General features: G+C 38.3%; 1 protein-coding gene across 6 annotated transcripts in view; it reads right to left on the reverse strand.

Annotated features, from left to right (window-relative positions):
* The window catches only part of RAPGEF2 (Rap guanine nucleotide exchange factor 2), a 149,487-nt gene that overhangs the window by 70,807 nt on the left and 53,689 nt on the right, over window positions 1–24,991 (reverse strand). Inside the window, exon 1 of one of the 6 annotated variants that reach the window (XM_039339813.1) lies at window positions 4,051–4,295. The exons of 4 other annotated variants lie outside the window; for them this stretch is intronic. In XM_039339813.1, the coding sequence (XP_039195747.1) occupies window positions 4,051–4,104 (54 nt within the window). In that variant the 5' untranslated portion in view covers window positions 4,105–4,295. Of the gene's footprint in view, window positions 1–3,198; window positions 3,783–4,050; window positions 4,296–24,991 lie in introns of those variants that run through there. One more of the 6 variants, XM_039339815.1, reaches the window with a different exon arrangement.

A 24,991-nucleotide genomic window follows, 5' to 3' on the forward strand; every position in this document is an offset into this window, starting at 1 on the left:
ATTAATGATGAAAAAGCAATTGTCAAATCATGCAGAAGATTCTGAGAGTTCAACTATCAAGAACCCTACTAAAATGATGCAAAAAGATTAAAACAAATTTGACTGTTACAAAACAAATACTTTATTAATAAATTAATAAATTATGGCTTCATAAGTGCATAAAATACTCAAACCAGTCCAACAAGGATAATATCATATTATCCTATAAGAGTGGGTGCTGAGAAAATCAAACAGAAGACAATATTAACAGATGAGAAAAATAAAAGTTGAAATGGAACTTTAAATTATTAAATAGTATTTTATATAACAGACTTTCACTTATGTTTCTGAATCTGTTACAGTTAATATTTATGAAAAGCAGGGAAAACCCATAAATGTTGAACTAAAGGCTTTCCTATTGTAAGATTTGCATCAAATCTTTTTAGCTTTTTTTTAGCTTTTTCAAGACATAAGTGACCATCAATAGTAAATAATGCCATAAAACAAACAAAGGAGAATGCAGCATATACAATATAGAACTTACAAAAAATACCAGCTTAGAAAGGGATCTATTCTGAAGATGCTTATATCAATAAAAATGTGGTTTTAAAAGACTAAGACTAGTACTGAATCTCCTTCCCATTTCTTCAGGATACCACTAAGAAGAAATAATTGATACTTTGTGACCAATTCTCACATTTATGACCCTCAAAGTCTGTGAAGCAAAGCTGAAAAGCTGAAGTGAGATTGTAATCATAGTTTCACTTGCCATCTGCTTTGCTTAACGACCAGGTTGCCACTTCCAATGTGGTTGCTAAACAAAATCTATCTCTATAAAACTTTGCTTTGTTTTTCACATTATCAGGAAAAGTCTCATAGTGTAAAATGCTTTATTATTATCTGTGCAGAGCTTGCGATAGAAAGGCATTTTGTAATACACAGAAAAGTAAATATAGTATTTGTTTGTAACTCTTTAAAACAGCATTATTTTTTTACTAGTATAAACCAGCAGGCAGCCATGCAATTTCAGGAAAGATGAAATTGCATTAAAGAATTGAAGACAATTGTACTTCTGTGTAATCTGAAGTAATTTTTTATTCTTTCCATTAAAAGAATGTTGGTAAGAAATTATGTAATGAGGATCGGGACTCTTTCAGCATAATTAAATAAAATCTGAAACAAAACAAAGTAAATTTGCTATAAGGGGGAGAAGTCAATAAAAGAAATATCACCTTCAAAAATGGATTAAATCAAAACTGTGGAGAAAAACCCTTGCAAAAAATCCACTGTCCTCCTTATGGGAATGGCAGGTGGGAAGGACTTGGAATGCTTGTGACTCTTCTAGGCAAATCTCCCCTCCTTCCTGTTCATGTGACACAAAACAGAGCATAAATAGCCAACCTTTGCTTCTTCATCCACATATACACAAAGAAATGGCCAGTGCTGGTAAAGGGGTTGGAAAGAATGCCACAAGTCATGCTCTCCATGCTTTTCCTATTTTGTTGAAACTGAATCTGAAGGCTTATCTTCTATAAAGTGACTCTGTGATGAAAAGTAACAATGGAGAAGGCAAGCCTAGTCTATAAAAATTTTCCAAAGCCATCTGGTTGATAATCTTGAAACTCAATGTTTAGAAATCTTTTCCCTACTATTTCTGGCTATCCATAAGTTTAAGTAATATCTTCTTATGTTAAGCATGAGAAATTAGGGATTTCAGGCATGCCAATTGGAATGAGAATGTACACAAGGGCAGGGGTAGGCAACCCTGGCTCTTTTATGACTCGTGGACTTCAACTCCCAGAATTTCTGAGCCAGCCATGAAGTCCATGAGTCATAAAAGAGCCAAGGTTGCCTACCCCTGCACTAGGGTAAATGGTTACTGTTGTCACATCAATATCTTGCTAAAGAAGGGGAAGGCAGAATTCTCTTTTTGGAGCTTCAACCTTATTGAAAATGTTACAATCAGCACAGTGATTCAGAAAGGAAAAACATATATGAAGTCAGTTAGAATGTAATGCATTACAAAGATATTTAAAGAATCTAAATGGTATCTTAATTATAATTCAGATATTATTTTGCAATTTTAAAGTCACTAAGTTTAAAAATACTAACTAACAACCATCTGATAAATTCTGGTTTCAGTTTTATCTTTAAAATTCTTTCAACGTCTATTTCTTTTCCCCCTTTCATACATCATGTATCATTTTTATCCATATGTTACTGAAGATTAGCTCACTTCATTGCATGTAAAACTTCCTACTCCACAGGCCTTGTATCACTTCAGCAGGAATATTACATGGCAATCTGTTTTATGATGTAGGACATTCGTACATAATGTCATACTTGCACAAAGCATTTTTAAATAAATAGTTTACTGAATAATCACAAGCATATACATAATGCTAATTACTATATATTTTCACACATTTTAGAATCCTGTAAAGTTTAAATGACAAATAAAGGCCATTATTCAGGCAGCCATGAAGTGAATTGGCACTGCCCAAAGGAGTTTTTGACCTCTATTTTTCAAACACCAAGTCTCTTACATAGCATGTCAAACTGCTTTGAAACCTCGGGGGAATTTCTGAGGCAATTTGATCAATGCTGCATGGGGGTGGGGTGGGGGAGTAAGGGGCTGCCATTTAAGAAAAAAAGGACAGCTCTGTTGGGCACACCTATAGTTTACTGGATTTTGGCCTTAATTTTTTGGCATTCATAACACAATTTTTCTCTTCTCTTCTATCTTCACATACAACAAACAGCATCTACCTTGGGATTACTAGGTGATAGAAGTATAGTTGACTCATGGGATCAGTTATAAGAACTAGCATTTATTGCTTATATATTTTGAATAATTCCACATTTTAACAAACAAGATTTGCTGCACACAGAAAAAACAGATTTATCATGTACACACAATGAATTAGAGAAATATTCCACTTCACTGTGCATCCTGAAGTAATTTTAACTTCAAAAGAAATATGGTCAGAAGTTCAACTGAAGTATAGCCTACATAAAGTTAATATTGCAAACTTCTTTATTTAGAAGCAGGCAACTTAAATATTTTAAATACAAATAAAAAATTAAATCCAAGCTGGTTCTCTTGCAATAAGTCACTATTATTTGCACAAAAGTAAAATGAACATAATATAGGCAGCTACAAGTTAAAATTAAATGTAGAAAAACCCTTTAAAAATAAGCAGAATTTGCTATACTTACTGAATATTTCTCCTGCTGGCCCATAACTCCATGGTTAGCTGGGATTGCAAGAGGTTTCATAATGAACAAACATATGCCGAACTTAATTTACACATGATATACTAATTTATCATGAATAGCAATCAACCTCCACTGCAATAAATTAAATAATGAAAAAACAGGGGGGAAGCAAGCCAAAAGCTCAAAGTATCGTTCACAAAATCTCTCACACTGGTGGTACAGAAATATAATCCAAACAGCTTTTGCCTCCATTTTTGTAACACTTTATATCTTAAGCATGCACAGAGGTAAGGTGCCTAGCAACACCGTACATATCCAGCATTCTTCTACAAGAAACAGGAGCATTCCCTGAGACCAAAAAGGAGAAAAAAAGGAGGGGGGAGCTAAAATGGCTGACTGCACACAAGACTCCCTCAAAAAAGCTTAAAACCATATAGTATTAGTCAGGATGCAGCAATCAGCTTCCTGTACACAGCCAAGATTGTTATTTCTCCTGTTTAATTTGCAATCACGATGACAAGAGAGCTCCTCAACCCCACTTTTTTTCAATAAAAAAATAAAAAAATTAGGGCAGAGCATCTGAATAGGGACCTCCTCCATGGTTGCTAATGATGCTGACAGGATGACCAGTGATCTCTGTTCCAGTCAACTAGCCAAGTTTGCACAATTAATCTAAGCAGCATAATACTGACGGACATTTAATAATGTCTGTCCCTCACATTCAAGGAAATCATGTCTAGCACCAGGAAGGTCACTAAAGAAAGGCGGGAGGCACATACACAGAGAAAAATAAACCTAAAGAATCATGAGTCTGAATGTAATACGCCAATATAATTACGTTATTGTGCTTACTTTGGAAGACCATGGCTGCAGGCAGTTGGCATAGCAACGCACAAGGAAAGCCATTTCCTTGGTAGAAAGAACGCTTCCTTTTCTAAATAAAAAATTCCACTTAGGATACAAACGGCATTGCTGCTTCCTGCAGAAAGCAAAGACACTGTAGTCTGTCTCTTAACCTGCACACAGGCACACTCAGTGCAGTTCTAATGATGTAAGTCGATCTCTCACTGCCTCCCTCCCTTTTCCCCCATACATCGAAAAATTCAACTCAAATGGAAAGACACATTCCTCGCCGCTCGCCCCCTCAGCTGCTTAACTATTTCACTCATTAAAGTACAGATGGAAAATTCAAATAGAGTATCAAGCGCTTGCCTGTATTATATCAGCCTCTGTAGGTCAAGCAAATCCCAGAGGGGAAGAAATCCATTGGTTGCTGGCTCCAGTGCCTTACCAAGGCAGGATAGGAATAAGGAGATTTACTTACTTAACAGTCTCCAAACTAAATATAAATGTTCACCAAGGTGAATAAAATGCATAGCATTGGTTAATACCTTCTCATTCCATACTTCATCCAAAAATAATATTGCACCAAGGCTGTAAATATCTAATTCATTAATGGAGTACTTGACAAGATTTCAAATTCACAGGTACAGGTAGTCCTTGACTTATAATCATTCATTTAGTGACTGTTCAAAGTCACAACAGCACTGAAAAAAGTGTTTTATGACCATTTTCCACACTTACAACTGTTGCAGCATCCCCATGGTCATGTGATTGAAATTTGGATGCTTGGCAACTGGCATGAATTTATGACTGTTGCAGTGTCTGGAAGTCATGTGACCTTTTGCAACCTTCTGACAAGCAAAGTCAATAGGGAAGCCAGGTTCACTTAACAAGCATGTTACTAACTTAACAACTGCAGTAATTCACTTAACAATTATGACAAGAAAGATCATAAAGTGGGGCTAAATTCACTTAACAACTATCTTGCTTAGCAACAGAAATTTTTTGCTCAATTGTGGTCGTAAGTTGAATTACCTGTATAAAACCTGTATTACCTGTATAGTTAATAATGAACTAAGAAAGTCATGGGTGTGAATTTTTAGAATCCTCAGTTAAAAATTTGCTTAAATGACAGCTACCCTTTGCCATAGAGGTTGAAGAAGTTCCCATTTAAACATGTATTCATAGATTACAGAACACTATAATAGAAAACCACACTTTCAATTTGTTACTCAATGTTATCTCTTAATTATTTCATTTTTAAAATGCGTAATTAGCATACCATTGTGGTTCAGGAAATTTGGTTAAGTCTTACTCTTACAAAAAGAATGAAGAAAGTAGTCTTACAATCCCTTGACTTGGTGAACTATATTAAAGCAGTTTCTTTACAGTATCAAGAAACAAAACATCTGCCAGCTGAGAACACAAGAGTTTGTTGGAGAGGTTGATGGAGAAATTTGAGGGGCTAGAGATGAGAAGCGAGGGACAGGTCACCCCTCCTTACCTACTAGTGAGCGTGACGACCAGCAGGATTGGTGCCAAACTATACCCAGAAGAAGACCTAGCCACAGTGACGGAGCTCAGGCGGCGACCCCACATTGGAGCTGCCAGCATTGACCTCAAGCCCAGTGGGGAGGAAGAGTCCTGACCGTCACCCACAGTCGTCGTCAAATCATCAAGGAGTTCAGAATGCTACTCGCGGCATGACAGTCCTGGCCATCAGAAAAGCCCTGATCGGCATCCTTTGTCACGATCTCCTGACAGGCATCACCGTCGCGGAGGCTCCAGACGGCGAGATCATTACGACAGCCCCGAGAGATGCCGTCATGACAGTCCTGGCCATCAGAGAAGCCCTGACTGACGTCATTCATCACGGTCTCCTGACAAATATCACCACTGCAAGAGCCCCAGACAGTGGGATCACTACAACAACCCTGAGAGATGCCCTCGCTACCAAAAGCCCAGACCACCGATACTGTCAGAGCCCGGATCACTACTGGTACGTGAGAGTTCTGACAATTACTACTCTCAGTCACGCAGCCCTGATTATCACCGCCATAGCACAGGACCTGCACAAAGAGCTGACCCCCAATGTGGATGTTCAACGCAACTTGGTTCAACAGCTGGGACTGCGTGATATGTTGGACAGACAGCAGCCATTGGGGGCTAGCGGCAGAAGGGGGTGCAACTGCAGCTGGGAGGGCAACAGCAATTGGGCGGACAGCAACCCATTATGGCGCCACCTCTGAAGGCCACTTTTGATGATGATCTGGAGAAACTGATCTTCTTCCTCAATTAGGTGTGTTCCCATATGAACCGAAATGCCAATTTCTACCCAGATCCAGCTGCCATGGTCGATGTTATCGCAGCCAATCTAAAAAAGGAAGCATATGAATGGATAAATAATTTGTAAATGAACAAGTGCCTGAACTAGGGAACTACCATCTCTTCATCCAAAGATTGAGAACCTGATTTGAGGACGAATCCGTAGCCCTCAAGGCCGAGAAACATATTCATAAAGTGAAGCAAGTTGGCAGACCTGCAATGGAATATGTGCGAGAATTTCAGACAGTGGCAAGAGGGATGGAGAGGTGGCCAGAACACTCCCTAATACATCACTTCAAAGAGGGGCTAGATAACCATCTATCCCAGGTCTGTATCACTCGGGGGGTTCCTGATCAACTACAGGAGTGGTACCAAGTGGCAGTGAAGATAGACATTGAGCTTGCTGGCTACAAGAAACCAACTCCTCCAGGAACCGGACCGAAGCTGGAGCAAACCAGACGGCCACCAACGCAAAGAGTCCCAGCAATCACGGCCGCGGAATCTCCTAAACCAGTTACAGGCCCGCCGATCAAGTGCTTTAGGTGCGGCCAGTCAGGCCACAGAGCCACTGTTTGTCCCATTTCATTTCACCAGCAAAGAGGCATTCCAATCCCTCAGAGAAGAAGAAGTCAAACCTGCCCTCTTCCAGGAAAAATCAAGCAAAATCACGCAAGAGCAGATTACTAAGGTTGACACTCCCACGCAGGGACAGAAGCCACCTCTGGCCCAGCCTCCATCCTGGCACCCTACAATGATGACAAGGGAGAAAACAATCCGATGGTGAGTCAACCTATCCCACCTTTCTCCCTTAATGTCAAACTTATAGTTCCAAAAAACTGGAGTTCAAAAAGACTTAAAAGTACTAGTAGATTCGGGGTTCTCCCAATGCAATATTAGCCTACCCATTGCTCAACAGCTGGGCATACAGGCGAGGATGCTTTCTAACCCTATGAAGTTTGAACAGGCAGATGGTTCATTAATGGGAGGAGCTTTAATCACTCACCTAACTGAAGTAGTACGGCTAGAAATAGGTGAACACTGGGAATTCATCTGCTTTGTCATAGCCCTGAAAATGACGGAAGCAGTAATTTAGGTCTGTCTTTGTTAGACAAGTGGAAACCTTTCATCTGGTGGGAGAAGGGAATGAGAACCCTGAGATTGCCTATAGGCCCATCTCCCCCCTCCATGTAACTTTTGATGTCTCTGGGGGCAAGGGACTGCCCGCAGACACTGAAAATAGCCACCATACCTCTGCCTGGGGAGCCACTCGTCCCCAGTGAATACAGAAACTTGGCAGAGGTGTTTAGTGAAAAGGAATACAATGCTTTACCCCCTCACTGAGCGAATGACTGCACCATTGAGATTTTACTTGGGGCTAAGCTGCCAAAGCCAAAAATGTACGCAATGACCCCCCTTGAAGTGGAGGAATTATGCCTGTACATTGATAAGAACTTAGCCAGGGGTTTCATAGAACCAGCCAAATCCCAAGTAGCCACTCTGGTGTTGTTCAAGGAAGATGGGTCTCTTAGACTCTGCGTGGATTTTAAGGGAATTAATGCTGTGAGTGTGGAGAATATATACCCACTCCCACTCATGAAGGATCTATTGTCACATTTGACGAAGGGAAAGATTTTCATAAAATTGGACTTGAGAGAAGTGTATTACTGTGTTAGAATAAGAGAAGGTGATGAATGGAAGACTGCTTTCAATAGTCCCCTAGACAGCTACCAGTTCAAAGTTATGCCTTTTGGGCTACAAGGGGCCCCTGCGGTATTCATGCAACTGATCAACTAGGTGCTACATGAGCACCTATATAAAGGCATTCTGGTGTATCTTGATGATATCCTAATCTACATGACGACCATGACAGCATGTGGGCTTAGTATAGGATGTTTTGAACGCTAAGCTCTATGTCAAACTGTCAAAGTCCAAATTTCACCAAAACAGTCTGGATTATTTAGGCTACAGAATCTCCAGCGAAGGTATCAAAATGGACCCAGCCAAAGTAAAAGCTGTTATTGAATGGCAACCTCCAAAATCCCAAAAGCAACTACAGAGTTTCCTGGGATTTGCCAATTTTTAACACCTGTTCATCCCTTCATTTGCTGAGATTGCTTTGCCCCTGACAGATTTGTTAAAAACTGGTAGGGGCGGAGGTAAACTGCGACCTGGCCAGCCGCTGCAGTGGACTATAGAATATTAAATGGCTTTTGAGAATTTAAAAAGGTTGTTTGCTGTTAAGCCTGTCCTAAAACATCCTCACCCTGAGGAGTCCTTCATGATCCAGGCCAATGCTAGTGATGTGGCTGTGGGGGTGGTTTTGTTGCAGGAAAACCGTGATGGACTTTTACAACCCTGTGCTTACACTTCAAAGAAGTTCACTGAAGCAGAGCGGCAATGGGCTATGTGGAAGAAAGAGGCTTTTGCAATTAGATGGGCTTTGCTCACGTGGTGCCATTTCCTGGAGGGAAGCAAGATGCCTTTTGAAGTATGGACTGATCACAAAAACTTAGAGGCATTGAAAACTCACCGCAAGCTCTCCCCTAAACATGTTCATTGGCACAATACTTTAATCGTTTCAATTTCACCCTTCAGTACATACCACATGGGGAAAAAGGTTCTGGCTAATGCCCTATCCAGATTGCCGCAATACAAAAGCCAGCACGAACAGATTGTGGACTCAATCATGTCAGCATTGCAGATCATTTCCCAAGTGACTCCACGAGATCCTTACTGATTCTTTTAACCCTGACAATCCTCTTGTTACGAAACTAAAACAGGAACTAATCAAGGACTAATGGCTCAAAGACAACCAAACCATCCTGACCCACAGGGATAGTGTGGCTTGGAAAGGAGGGAAGCTGTATTTGCCTGAATCTCTCTGTTTGTAAGCACTCCAGTGAGGCCATGATGTTTTGGCTATTTGAAAACACTGCATTTGGTACAAAGGCAGTTTTGGTGGCCAGGGTTAAAAGGAGATGTAGAAAATTATATGAAAAGCTGCACACTTTGCACTACGATGAAAAGAATTCAAAAAAAAAAAAAAACCCTGGACTATTGCAGCCTGTTGCTGACCCTTCCCTCCCATGGGAAGAAATTGCTATGGGTTTTATTATTTAATTACCCAAAAGTAAGGGTAATAAGGTAATATGGACTATGATTGATCTATTTTCAAAACAGGCTCATTTTGTTGCCTGCCCGGGACTCCCCTCAGCGCAGAGACTGGCTAAACCGTTCCTTAAACATATTTACCGACCTCATGGAGTTCCAAAGAGAATAATCTCTGACAGGGAGGTGCAATTCACGGCCAGGTTCTGGAGGATTTTTCTAAAACTGGTTGGTTCTTCACAGGGATTGTTGGCTTTTCACCCATCTACGAATAGGGCAGCTGAAAAAGTGAACTCAATGATAGAACAATACCTTAGCTTAGGTGTTACATGGACTACCAATAAACGAAATGGGCCAATCTCTTGCCTTTCGCTGAAGTGGCTTACAACAATACTGTCCACAGTAGCACGGGACTCACACTGTTTAATGTTGTCACAGGAAGGGATTTTGTTCCAATACCTGAATACTTCCAAGAACCACCTGCCATTCAGACTTTAGATCATTGGATGTCTTCATGGAAGAGAATTTGGGACAATGCAAAGAAAGCTTTGGAAAAAGCTTCAAAAATGTACATAGAACAAGCTGACAAGAAAAGGGCTCCTCACTGACAGTTCTATCTATCCACAAAATAGTTGAAACTCAGATTACATAGCAAGAAATTGGGGCCGAAATTCCTGGAACCATTTCTCATCGTGTTTTGAATCCAGTGATTGTGAGGTTAAAGCTCTCTTGACTCTTAGGAAAAATTCATCCCATTTTTCACTGTAGTTTACTGAAGCCTTAGAGATAGTCAACACTGAGACCCCCTCCAAAGAAAACCCCTGGGCTCTTGGTGGTAGCAGGCAGACCCACTATGAAGTGAAGCGGATTTTAGACACTAGACTGTACAAGGGGAAACTGCAGTATTTGGTGCAATGGAAGGGGTATCCATTATCAGAAGCCATCTGGGTGAAATGTACTGATGTGAAAGCAGATAGGCTTATTCGTAGATTTCAGGACAAGCACCCAAATAAACCCAAGTGGGTTCCTTGAGTTATGTCTTTGTTTGTATTACAGGATTTCTCCTTTCGTTAAGAGGGGCCGAATTTCAGCATTGTGACAACAGAAGAAACTGTAGCCATTTTACTTTTGTTGTTCATTGTAACTTTCCATAGGTAGCTGGGGATTTTTCACGTAGATAGAATAAAGGGGGAGGGAGAGGTATGAGCATTCTTAGTCATAACAATTGCAGCTGCATTTTTAATCAAGGTCATTGTGAGCAAAGAATTTTGGCAGTAGGAGGGTGGGGGTGAAAAGCCCGCATTTATTTGTCATTGGGGAATGTGATGTGTGACAGCTTGGTTTGAGGTAGGAATGACAACTTGTAACTTTGTATCAGGGGAGGAAACTTTCAGTTTTGGGTTCAACTATGTAAGTGCCGATATCTTGTTTCCAAATAAAATGTTCTCGAAGATTAATTTTTCGCCTTGAATTTCTTTTGATTGGCTTCATTTATCGGAACCATGACAATAAGCTGCCTAAAAAAGAAACCCAATGAAACATCAATGTGACAGTAAAATATAAAAGTAATTGCTTGGCAAGGAGCCTGAGTATTTTTGCTCTGTCCTCCACTCTACTTATCAGATCCAAGCACTTAGAGGCCTGTCTCATCATCTAGCTCAGTGATTCTCAACCTTTTAATGCCGCGACCCCCAACCGGTCATAAGTCGAGGACTACTCAACCGGTTGTAAGTCGAGGACTACTCAACTGGTGCAGCACCGTTTGCAGAATGGGACTTTTGGCAGGCTCAGCAGGGCAGAGACAGCCTGGACAATTCCTATTGGCTTTTGAAAGCCAATAGAATTAGACTCTATTCAAGAGAGTCTATTCTATTGGCTTTCAAAAGCCAATAGAATAAAAGGGAGTAGCACAGCTAAGGAAAAGGGGGGAAAAATGGTGGACTGCGTTGTTTGGTGACCCCCGTGAAATGGTCGTTCGACCCCAAATGGGGTCCCGACCCACAGGTTGAGAACCACTGATCTAGCTGCTCTCATGGTAACTGTGTTTGATCAGCCTCGGATTATTCTTGGCTTGGTGTCTCCTGAGGTGACATTCCACTGATTCAGGTGGAACAACCTCATCAGAGGCTGAATCCTGAGCCATGACAGAAGGGAGAAGAGAGAAGAAATGAAACTATTGGACCAAGTATGGAACAACCCAGTCCTCACTAGGAGACTTCATGAATCTCAAATGTCCTAATCACAGCAGAAGAAATTACTAAAGATTATGGATGAATTTCAAAAATATTTACCAATCAAATAGATTTAAACAATGTAGTAGAATATCACACAGATACAAGGAAAACTCTCTACAACAGCAACATTACAGAACCCCCCAAAGAAAAGGTGTTAAAAGAGGAACTCAATAAGATGCTCTAACTGGACATAACATAACAAAAGTGATTGGTTGTATTGTTGCTAAAATCAAATGGGGAAACCAATGGCCTTAGTGAATGACATCTAAGATGACTTTGGTGGGGGCTAAAAATTTGTCCTTGGATATAACTAAAGGATATGGGTAGATTACAGTAGAAGCCAACTCAAAAGAATAGAATGGCTTTTGTCATCCCTCTTTCAGTTCATGATGATGCCATCCATGATGAATGTGGAGTAGCTACTACATTCCAATATATCACTTACAAAATCTTACTTAGTTAAGATGAATAGCGTGTCACAAATCAGAATATGATCATCTACAGTAAATCATGGCATTTCCAACATTTGGGATTGGTAACTCAGAGCTTCAGAAAGCCAGTCAACTGGATAGTAAAGAGGGAAATATGTTTAAGGACCACATAACTGGCAAATGTTAGAACTTCCCAGCCAAGCCAGAAAAGAAACACAACTAGACAAGCTAATTCTATTTTATTCTAAGATTACACTAATGGAATCTAGTATACATTAGGAATCAAGTCTTAATATACAGACTTGCTGTCACCACTTTCAACTGCCTGAAAAATTACAGCAGGACCTTTCCAAGTTTCTTCCTCTGATTGTTAATCCATTGGGGGCTCCTGCCTTCCTTTTCTGATTATTTCCTAGGTAACATCTCATCTCCTCATTCCCTAAGGTCATCTGCACATTCCATTACACAAATTGCAACCGTTTTTCTCTTTCCTCTTTTCAGTATTAGGATTTTCGAATTTTGAGTGTAGATGGAAAAGACAAGACAAGCACTTTGCAGCTATATAGCCAGAGGAACTGCGAGAAACATTATGGACCTGCAGGACACCTGTTAGCCTTGCCAGGTAGACCAGAGAGAAAGCACAGTCATATAAGCTAATTCTACTTTATTCTAAAGCTAATTAACCATGTCTTCCTTAACATAGTCTTGCAAGTTTGAAAGTACAATTCTCCTGCTGCCACCTTTAAAGCCCAATAACTTAGGGACAATCTCTCTTGAGTCTCTTGCTTCATCCACTATGCAATTGTGAGCTATGTTCCCTCTTATCTAACCATCCCCTATGTAGTAGTTTATCGTCAGATCTCCTAAGATTATTCTGACATACCATTACATCTGTAGAAGAAAAGGAGCAAAGATCTGATGCTGGATAATATTTCTTGGCTCTGAAAAACACTGGGAAACAGAACACAGAGTGGGAGCACAGCAAAAGAACAGCAGCGAAGTCAAAGTCCCACTGACTAAAGAGGCAGCAGGAAAAATAGCAGCAACTTGGAAACTGGAGTCTATGTCCCATACCCCCGCACCCCTTCCCCCTGCCCAAGCTAGTCTTAGACTTGAGGTAAGGCAAGAGCCCTGGAAGAGAAAGAAATTAGTTGGAGAAAGTATTTCCAAGAAATAAAAATAATCAAACAGAAAAATGCAAGAGCCCCACCTGCTGGTTGTTGGAGAAAATGTAAGGGCTTGGACAGAACAGAACAGAAAAGAAAAAAAGCCAAGAGATGTTTAGATATTTAGAGATTAGCAATAATTAGGTGTTTAGAGATTAGCAATAAGAAAATACATAGATTAGTACTAGAAATATGAAGATACAGTGATGGTTATTATTTTATAAAATAAAATAATTCACTTTTCCCTTTTGAAAATCATCCATGTTTGTATTATAAAAGCAGCGGTACAAGAAAAATCAACCAATCATGGTTAAACATCAGAGTAGAATTCTATGGCCACAGAAGCTGACTGGAAAAAAGCAGATAGTACTGGGAGTTTCTTTGCCAGCAAATCTGGAAAACTCAACAGTGGCCACAGGATTGGAAAAGGTCAGTTTACATTCCAATTCCGAAGAAAGGCAATGCCAAAGAATGTTCAAACTATCGCACCATTGCACTCATTTCACATGCAAGTAAAGATATGCTTAAAATCCTACAAGCTAGACTCCAGCAGTATGTGGATCAAGAATTTCCAGAAGTACAGGCAGGATTTCAAAGAGGCAGAGGAACTAGAGATCAAATTACCAACATATGCTGGATCATGGAGAAAGCTAGGGAGTTCCAGAAAAACGTATACTCCTGCTTCATTGATTATGCTAAAGCCTTTGTTGTGTGGATCACAACAAATTGTGGCAAGTTCTTAAAGAGATGGGAGTACCAGACCAACTTATTTGTCTCTTGAGAAACCTATATGCGGGTCAAGAAGCAACACTGAGAACTGGACACGGAACCACTGATTGGTTCAAAATTGGGAAAAGAGTCCAGCAAGGCTGTGTTCTGTCGCCCTGCCTATTTAACTTATATGCAGAGTACATCGTGAGAAAGGCAGGGCTAGATGAATCAAAAGTTGAAATTAAGATTGCCGGGAGAAATATCAACAACATAAGATATGCAGACGATACCACTCTAATGGCAGAAAGTGAAGAGGAACTAAAGACCTCTTGATTGCGGGTGAAGAAGGAAAGTGCAAAAGTTGGCTTGAAACTCAACATTAAGAAAACCAAGATCATGGCATCCGGCCCTCTCAATTCCTGGCAAATAAATGGGAAAGAAATGGAGGTAGTGACAGATTTTATTGTTGTGATTCCGTGCCAGCCTGTGCTCGCAACAGCTGAGTCTGAGGAATCTGAGGAGGAGGTGGAGGAGGTATTTGAAGAGCCATCAGGGGCAGAGGGAGGCTCAGATGAATTACAGGACTCACGGTTTGCTGCAGAGCCTGGGCCCTCCAGTCGTGTTCCTGATGAAGCTCAGCTGTGTGAGGAGAATGAGTCAGACTCAGAAGAGTCACACCTGATGGACTTCCTAATTGATGCTTGCACACATCGTCATTTAGCAAGAGAAAATCAACAGCAATCAATACGACGCCTCCAGAGAGGCGATGAGAGGCAACACCTTGGGACTGCTGAATAAAGGGAGGAGGTGTGGGCGGTGCTGGTTGCTGAAGGCAACTGTTTGCAAAGTGCTTCTTGGAATCCTGGTCTGTTTGTCTTGCTTGTGACTTCTCGTCTGTTTGCATCATGTTTCCTTTGGACTTGAGTTTTGCTGTTTGTGTTTTGGACTATTTGACAGGTTTGTCACCCATATTAAAAGAGGTTTGTTTTGTTGTAAAGTCTCCAGCCTATTGCATCAGCAGGGGTTTGGTCCTTGTGCCTTTAACAAGGACAGTAATAGGCTGGGATAGAACATTTATTTTCCTGGGCTCCAAGATCACCACAGATAGGGACTGCAGCCAAGAAATTAAAAGACGCTTGCTCCTGGGGAGGAAAGCAATGGCAAATCTAGACAGCATACTAAAAAGCAGAGACATCACCCTGCCAACAAAAGTACGTATAGTCAAGGCCATGGTTTTCCCAGTTGCAATGTATGGCTGTGAAAGTTGGACCATAAGAAAGGCTGAGCTCAAAGGAATTGAGGCCTTTGACTATGGTGCCGGAGAAGACTCTTGTGAGTCCCCTGGACTGCAAGGTGATCAAACTGGTCAGTCCTGGAAGAGATCAACCCTGACTGCTCTTTAGAAATCCAGATCCTGAAGTTGGCCACTTAATGAGAAGGAAGGACTCACTGGAAAAGAGCCTAATGCTGAGAAAGATTGAGGGCACTAGAAGAAGGGGACGACAGAGAATGAAGTGGCTGGATGGAGTCACTGAAGCAGTAGGCGTGATCTTAAATGGACTCCAGAAGATGGCAGAGGATAGGAAGGCCTGGAAGAACGTTGTCCATGAGGTCGCAATGGGTCGGACATGACTTCGCAACTAACAAATTAATTTGCATGTGAATCATACTGCCTGATTTATTATATATTTATTATATATTATTTTATATTTAGTCTCCCTTATATTAGGTCTTTGTATCTTTTATCAGATTATTTGATACAGAAAGTTGCAACACTGGGAAAAGTGGAATGAAAAGCAAAAGGTCAACCAGAAGCAAGGTGGATAGTTGTAGCTATCATGTTTTCCCCAGAATAAGACCGGGTCTTTTTTTTCCCCTCCAAAAGAGGCACCAGGTCTTATTTTTGAGGGGTATCTTACCTCCGGCACTGATAACCCCGCCCAGCAGGTCCAATTTTTCTGGGGCCGAAGGTTCAGCTTCATTCTGCAGCTGCATTCTGGCCTGCATTTTGCAGTCAGGCCTTTCTGGAAGGCCTATGCAGCCAAGGACCGAGCTATGGGTTCAATCCCTAGCTTGGTCCTCGGCTGCAGGTCTTGCAGAACCAAGCTAGGGATTTAATCCATAGCTTGGTTCTTAGTTGCAGACCTGGCTGCAGAAGATGCTGCAGAAGAAGTGGGCCAGCAAGGAGAGGCCTGTCTGCAAGGTAAGCGGGTATGGGGCAGATCCACACCCCTACCCACACCCTAGCTTGATTTTTAAATGTGTGCCTCTCCTCAAAACTAGGGCTTATTTTGGGGGTAGGGTTTATATTAGGTAGGGCTTATTTTCGGGGTAGGCCTTACTTTCAGGAAAACATGGTACATTAGTGGTGATGAGTGCACCATTAGAAGATCTGAAAGACCAGGTTAGAGACAGATTATCATGGGGAAAAAATCTATGTGATCACTATAAATCAACAACTTGATGGCACATAATTAATCAATCTGATATAGGTGTATATACTAAATAAAAATTCCCTGAAATATGTATTCCTGAAATCTTTCCTGACATTTTGATAAGCTGTATATATATTCCCATGAAAGACAATAGGTCTAATAGAGGATTGCAAGTTCAAAAATATCACCCTATAGCAATACTTAAATAATTATAAGGATTTAATAAGTTGCACATTATGATTACTTCTTTGGGAAAGCTACAGAGAAAAGCAACTGAAAAAAGATAATCTGTATTTAACAATGTTGCCAATCAGATCTGGTAAATTCTAATCCACTTGAATAAAGCTTGATAGCAAAATTCTTGTCAGTAAAAGGTACCTTGAGAACACTAAGCACTAACGGCTGAGCACTATGAAGACTCTGAAGAACAGACTTTAAAAAATTCCAACTTAAGGCTTGACAGTTGCTGGAATGTTCTGATATGTCTTGGTTCAGTATTAAATATCTACTTTTATAAAGGAGAACATACAAAGGTATTTGACCAGGGTTGACCAAAGATGATAACTCTGACCAATAAATTTGACCAGTGGATGGATAAAATGTCTTGAATTTATAATCTCCTGATCTAGTTTTGGTATCCTTCTAATGTTATGTTCACCACTATGGTGTCTCTGGCCTCATCCCTTTGGGGCAACTGTAGATCCCAATAATATTCCAGCTAGCATTTATCAAAAAGAGAAGCAAACAATAATTGGTAGTATTTGGAATCAAAATGTGAAACAGAAAAATGACTTAGAGTAAAGTCAAATGAATTAGAAAAAATATTTTAAATGTTTTCCAAAATTGGAATATTGAAATAGTCTATTTTTATCAAATTTTATTTTTTATCAATATGTCTCCTAATTTTAGTTAATTAATATATTTGATCTACGAGACTTTAAAACTAACATACCTCATCTACATGCTTACTCTGATTTACATAATTCTATATGTATAAAAAAGAACATTCTATTGTTTTCTGTAAACTGGTAATTGGTAACATTTGGGGAATATTAGAGGAAATATTGACTTTAACTCCACTGCAAAAGTGAAAATAATTCAAAAAGTAAAATCCTTCCATAAGCTGTGAATATTATCCCAATACATGTTATCTCTCCATAGCAATTCAGCATTATTAATTTTCATAAATTGGAAAAAAAAATCTAAACTTGAAGCAACATTATTTAGAAATCTAATTTTATCTACAACACTCTTATTATACTTAGTTTCTAAAGCAACCAAAATGTAGGCCCAATTATTACATTGATCAAGCACTTCTGTCAAAGGAACAAAAAAAGAAAAAAATAAATCCAAGAAGACAGTCACAAAAATCTGCGACATAGATGATGTAATGCAGAAGACTTTCAGACAGAAGATGAAACCTAGGTAAACAAATGGGGACTGTAATCATAAACTGATTAATGTGTGCTATTTTGAAATAAAAACCTATGTAGGTTATGTATCGATAGAGGAGAATATTTAGGAATAGAGGATATTATGATGTTATGTTACATTACGTTATTATATACCATACGTAATGTCACCCAGCAAAAAAAAAATATCTAGCAATCTTTGTGCTGTGGGTTTTGGTCCATATTTCCTAGCACAAGTCATTAGCCCTGAGCAGGCAATGCCTAAGAATTGTTAAAATTCTCTGGACTTTATTCCCCTTTTTGCCTAGCCAAGTCAACAACAGGCTTTCCCAAGGTATGGCTGCTGTTAAAACTTAATTTGGGCTTGGTTAGACAAAGTGGGAGCAACTGTTACAGTATTTCTGCTATCCTAATACAAGTCTGATTAGCTTAAAAATAAATTTTAACAACCGTAACTTGTTCCCCAGATATGTCATCTGGGAGATCATGAGAATCCATGTGCTACAGAAAACTCTGAGAATATAAAGTATTCCATAAATATATACTAAATTAATATTAATATGAGCATTGCTAGGCAAGAATCACAGAGATAAACAAAAAAGATGCAATATTAATACCCAAAAGTCTGCTAGGTGAGAATAGCAAATTTTAGAGTGACAGCTTTAAAACATTGGAAACATAAAGAGAAATGTTCAACTTTTCACTTCAATTCTGATTGTAATTCTAGCTATCTTGTTTTCCTGCCTAGCTTGAATTAGCAGCTTGAATTACAGAAATTACTTTGTAGGGAAATCTTTTCACAAAGCCTGAGTCTTAGATTTAGTCTTCGACTAATACAGAGGTCCTCAACCTTTTGAGCACCAGGGACCGGTTCTAGGGAGAGAGGTTTTTCTGTGGACTGAAGGGGACGTGGTTTCATGTACTGCCTGCATCCCACGGATGGGGCTCTGCATGTTTGCACGGACTGGTTTCTGGCATGCTGCAGTCTGGTGGCGGTCCACGGACTGGGGGTTGGGGATCCCTGAACTAATAAGATCCTCCTATTGTGTTCCAAACATTTAGACCACTCCATAAGAATTTTGATTAAATGTGGCTTCAACTGCCACTGTCAAAGAGTCTCTCTACCTCTTTTATGGGTTCCATTATACCCCACTACTGAGAAGTATCTCAGAGGGATATGGTCAGTTTTATTCCAATGACCTGTTTCACCACAAATATAAACATTTTTGTCTCCTGCAGCCTTTTCACTTTTTTTTGCTCTTTTTGAGATTTCTTTTTTCTATCTCATCCTTTTTAAGATCTCCCTTCTTAACCTTTGCTTCTTCTCTTGGAATTATACTTGTTCCCCTATGACATCTGCTCAACTCAGATGTTCTTCTGCTCTTCAGGTTGCTAAATAATAATCCTTAGCTAGTTCTACTACCCTCTTTCCTGTATCGGAATGGTGCTTTTGAATTTAGAATCTGACTGGGCTTGGTAGGAAATGCAGACCTATTCAAAGCCTAATTCTTCTGCCATTTCTTCAATGGATTTTAAGTTTCATTGTAGCCATAATCTAGCAATCTGGCCACAATTCTCTAACATTCTTTTGTGGGCTATAGAAGTATTTTTTTGAATCACTGCTTGAATATGTATGAATGTGTGTGTCATTACTTCATAGTAGTACAGAATCACTTTTTCCACCTTCTCATAATTCTCACCTGTCTAGAAGAAATCTTCCAGTGAAATCACCTGTTATCTACTCCCTTCTCAGCCACTGAATTCCTCTGAAACATTACAAAGAATGTTCAAATGTCTTACACCTATGCCAACAGTTAAATCTCCTAATTAACATAAACACGAGCACTCTGGGTGAGGTGATTAGATGGCATGCGTTACAGCACCATCATTATGTGGCCAATACTCAGTTATACATCCTCATCCCATGCTGGGCACATTGTGCCATTCAGATTCTTATCCAGTGCCTAGAAGCTGTGAGGCTAGATGGGAAGGGACCCACTTTAGACTTAATCCTGGCAAGAAAGATTGGCTTTGATTTTTTTTGGTTCCCCAGTGTTCAGTGAGTCATCATCCTTGACTCTTAGTGGAGTATTCCCCCTATCCCAAGTTGGTTTTCTGCTGGCCTCACAGTTCCTGCTCAAAAAACAGGTGCCGGCTATGGTTACAGAGACTTTTGCAGAGGTTTGGCTTATGTAACAATTGTACTCTTTCCTGGACCGGGAGGCCTTACATACTATCACTTACATCTTAGTTGTCTCTCAGTTGGATTATTGTAATATGCTCAATTTGGGACTGCCTTTGAAGACTACCCATAATTTACAACTGGTCCAGCATGCAATGGCACATGAAATGCTGGGTGCTTCACATTTTGCTTAATTTATATCTGCTGCACAAGCTGAACCAGTTACTTTCAGGTTCAATTCAAGTTTCTGATTATCATCTTTAAAATCCTAAATGGCATAGATCAGATTATTTTGCTAAAGGTATTGTCTACCCTATTGGTTAGACAGGGTGAGTGCACTGCAGTCAATTCCCTTAAATATGGCCATTTGGCTGAACCTTGGAGACATATCTCTCCTGTGGCTGCTCTGACTCTTTGGATTGAGTCTAAGGGCTATAAACACCTTCACTCAAGCATTGACCTAGGAAGGAATTAAGCACAGCAATGTAGAGTTAATGGGACGTTATGATGCTGTGGTTGTGATATATGATGCTGTAGTGAGGTTCTGTTTTTATAAAATGTTGTTGTGAGCCTCCTAGGCTTAATATGTATAAGACAGGTGGCCATGTAAGTCTTCTATATAAATAACTCTGCCCACAGCCAGGAGTTCGATACTGACTAGCTCAAGGTTGACTCAGCCTTCCATCTTTCTGAGATCGGTAAAAATGAGGATTGTTGGGGACAATATGCTGACATTTGTAAACCGTTCAGAGAGTGCTGTAAAGCACAATGGAGTGGTATATAAGTCTAAATATTATTGCTATTTATATAATCCACTTATTTCTCCCAAAACTTGCTAAGTATAAGACATTGTAGAAAAGTATGTTTTAAAGAAGCATAATGCTTATTACATCTCCAACCAAATGCTATTTTTGACAGTCCTTTTCTATAATAAATTCTAAACATTATTTTTGTTGTATAAATCATAATTTAAGGTCTTCCTGTGGCACGGCGCCATTATTTGAAGCAATATAATAACGATATTGTTTGTTTGCAGGAAACTCATATTATTTTAAAGGATCAAAAATATTTGATTAATGCTCGATTGGGTTCACATTTTGTATCTTCTGCTCCTGGAAAAAAAGGGGGTGTTGTTATTTATGTTAAGAAAAGTTTGTCAGCTAAATTAATAGATTCTGATTCTCAAGGAAGATATGTTATGATTGAAGTGGGATTGTATGGTAAGAAATTGCTTATAGTGGGTTTATATGCTCCTAATCAACAACAAAAACAGTTTTATAAGTTTTTACATCAAAAATTGATTTCATTGGATTATAGATCTGTTATTTTGATGGGGGACTGGAATGGAGTGTTGGATATACACAAAGACAAGAAAGGACTTTCTACTTTCTTCAAGCAAGCTAAATTACCTAAGGCTTTTTTTGATTTGAAAGATGATTTGGAATTGAGAGACATTTGGCAGGAACGTAATATAGAAGAGAGAGATTTTACGTTTTTTTTCTGATAGGCACCAATCGTTCTCAAGAATTGATTTTTTTTTTTACTACTACGGATTTATATTCTAGTGTTAAAAATGTAAAAATCTTCCCAAGGACATTGACTGATCATAGTCCTGTATGGTTGGAGTTAATTGCTGAGAAGGAGGAGAGAAGATCGTGGAGGTTGAATGAAAATTTATTTAGATATGAGGTGAATGTACAGAAACTTAGAGAATATTTAAAGGAATTTTTTACTTTAAATATGTCTAAAGGAACTGCAATGGCTATGGTATGGGACGCCAGTAAAGCTTATATGTGTGGGGTTTTGATTCAAATGAATAAGGTTTATAGGCAAAAACAAATGCAAAAACGTAAGGATTTGGAGGATGAGATTAAAATAAAAGAAAAAGCATTAATTTTGAATCCTTTGGATAAGAACGTAAAGGCTTCTATAAATTTGCTTAAAACACAATTTAATATGTTAATGGCTGATCAGGTTGCAACTAATTTATGTTATATGAAACATAATACATTTTGTAATGCAAATAAGCTGGGTAGGTGGTTGGCTTATCAATTAAGGAAGAAACAGAGGTCGAGAATTATAGATAAAATAAATTATAATGGTAAAGTGGTTTTTCAGAAAGAATTGATTAAAAAATCTTTTTTAGATTTTTATACAAAATTATATATGGGTCAGAAGATACAGAGTTCGGATATAGATAAATATTTACAAGATGCTCATTTTCCGAAATTAACAAATGATCAAAGAGATGAGATTAATGGATTGATTACTTCACAGGAAATTATTATGGCAATTAAACAACTAAAAGTTGGCAAAGCATCTGGTACTGATGGATTGACATCAATTTATTATAAAACTTTAAGTGAGGAGATGATAGAGCCTTTAAAGGAACTTTTTAATAGTATATTGATGGGTTTAGACATACCTCCATCTTGAGAAGGGCTTTTATTTCCTTGATTCTAAAAGAGGATCAAGATCTTACTTTACCTAAAAATTATAGACCTATATCTCTTTTGAATATAGACTATAAATTTTTTTCAAAAATTTTAGCAAATAGATTTATGATTGTATTGAATCAAGTGATACATACTGATCAAACAGTTATAAATAGTTATAAACTGGGAGATATATGAAGAATAATGTTAGACAAATTATTAATTTAATAGAATATTTGGACAAAAATAATCAGATTCCTGCAGGTTTGATTTTTTTAGATGCTGAGAAAGCCTTTGATCAGTTAAATTGGCAATTTATGTTAAGATTGGTTGAAGAGATGAATTTTGGGGATAAAATTTTGCAAGCTCTTAGAGGTATTTATCAAAAACAATCGGCGCAACTTATAATTAATGGAGGTTTATCTGAGGTTTTTCAAATTGGAAAGGGAACAAGACAGGGATGTCCATTGTCTCCTTTGTTGTTTGTTTTAACATTAGAAATTTTGTTGATTAAAATTCGTGAATCATCTAAAATAAAGGGAATAATGATTAATAAGAAAGATTACAAGTTAAGAGCTTTTGCTGATGATTTGGTTGTTACTTTGTCTCAACCAACCTATTCAGTATTGGAGTTGTTACAGATTATAAATCAGTATGGGCAAGTTTCTGGTTTTAAAGTTAATAATAATAAGACTAAAATAATATCTAAAAATATGTCTAATTCGGATAAGGAGATTTTAGTTAATTTGACAGGTTTTGAAATTGTAAAAAAAGGTAAAATATTTGGGGGTTTATATAGCTGTCTCTAATGTAAAATTGTATAAAAATAATTATGAAATGTTATGGCTTAAAATGCAGAAGGATTTGAATGATTGGAAAAAATTGCAATTATCTTTGTTAGGGAGAATTGCTGCAGTTAAAATGAATGTTCTGCCAAAATTTCTTTTCTTGTTTCAAATGATACCCATTTTAAAGAAAGAGATAAATTTAGAAGAATGGCAGAAGGGTATTAATAGATTTATTTGGGCTGGGGAAAAAACAAGAGTTAAGCTTAAAATTATATAAGATGTTTGAGAGAGAGGTGGACTCAAGGTGCCGAATTTGAAATTGTATTATGATGCAGTGGTTTTAATGTTGATTAGTGATTGGGTTAACTTAACAAATTCAAATATACTTTCTTTGGAGGGATGGGATTTATTATTTGGATGGCATGCGTATTTAGTTTATAATAAAAAGGTGGATAGGGTTTTTAAGTCCCATGTTTTAAGAATTGCTTTATTGCGTGTCTGGAAGAAACAGATTTATAGATTAAATTTCAGAATACCGTTGTGGGGAATTCCTGGACACGCAATAGAGGGGATAAGGAAAGGAGTGAAAATGGATAGGATTTCTTATAAACAATTGCTTAAGTGGGAAGGGAATAATTGGCAATTAAAATCTATGGAGGAATTAATGCAAGAAAATATTATTTATTCTTGGTTCCAGTATAGGCAATTATTAGAAAGATGGAATATAGATCAAAAAGTGGGTTTTGCTACAGAAGATGTGAATTTGATGAAACAAATTAAAGATCAAAGTAGAACTCATATAAAAAGAGTTTATAATGCTTTAGTGGAATTGGATTCAGAAACAGAATTAGTTAAAGATTGTATGGTTAAATGGGCTCAGAAATTTGAAGAGCCGATTTTATTAGATACATGGGAGATAATTTGGGTGAGGAATGTTAAATTTACTCAAGCTCAAAATTTACGAGAAAATTTTTATAAAATGTTTTATAGGTGGCACCTTGATCCACAAAAGTTGTCTCGTATGTATCCGAATGTACAGCCCAAATGTTGGAGATGTGGTTGTCTGGACGCAACGTACTATCATATTTGGTGGTCATGTAGAAATGTAAAGGCTTTTTGGATTAAGATTTGGTGGAACATTCAGAAGATTTTTATTAAAGAGTTTTATAAATTTTACAAAAAATAAGAGACAATACAAAAACAAAAAACAACATATACAAATAAAAAACAAACATTACCCAACAAAACCCCCCTTCCCCCACCCCTACCCAACCCCCCCTTCCCCCCCCAGGACCTCCCAGAGCAGAATATAGGCTTAATTAAAAAAAAAGTTAAAAAAATTTATAAAAAAAATATATATATATAAAATAGAGAATATATATATATATAAAGTTAAAAATTATGAAAAAACTATATAGTATTTTTTTATATCAAATTTAAATTGTATGAATTTTATCCATTTATCCCAAACAGCAAGAAATTTCTCTTGCGTTTGTCCCTTTAGGAAAGCCGAAATCTTTGCCATTTCCGCCAAATGAGACACTTTAAGAAACCATTCCTGCAATGTAGGCAAAGATTCCTTCTTCCAATATTGTCCTACTAACAGCCTCGCAGCTGTAATCAAATTTAACATCAATATAACCTCCTTTGTATCACAATCAATAACTATACCTAACAAAAATAATTGTGGAGTAAATTTTACCCTCCTTTTAAAAATTCTCTG

The sequence above is a fragment of the Crotalus tigris genome, unplaced genomic scaffold, assembly GCF_016545835.1.
Source record: "Crotalus tigris isolate CLP2741 ecotype Arizona unplaced genomic scaffold, ASM1654583v1 scf7180000017740.2609645, whole genome shotgun sequence".
Lineage (NCBI taxonomy): Eukaryota > Metazoa > Chordata > Lepidosauria > Squamata > Viperidae > Crotalus > Crotalus tigris.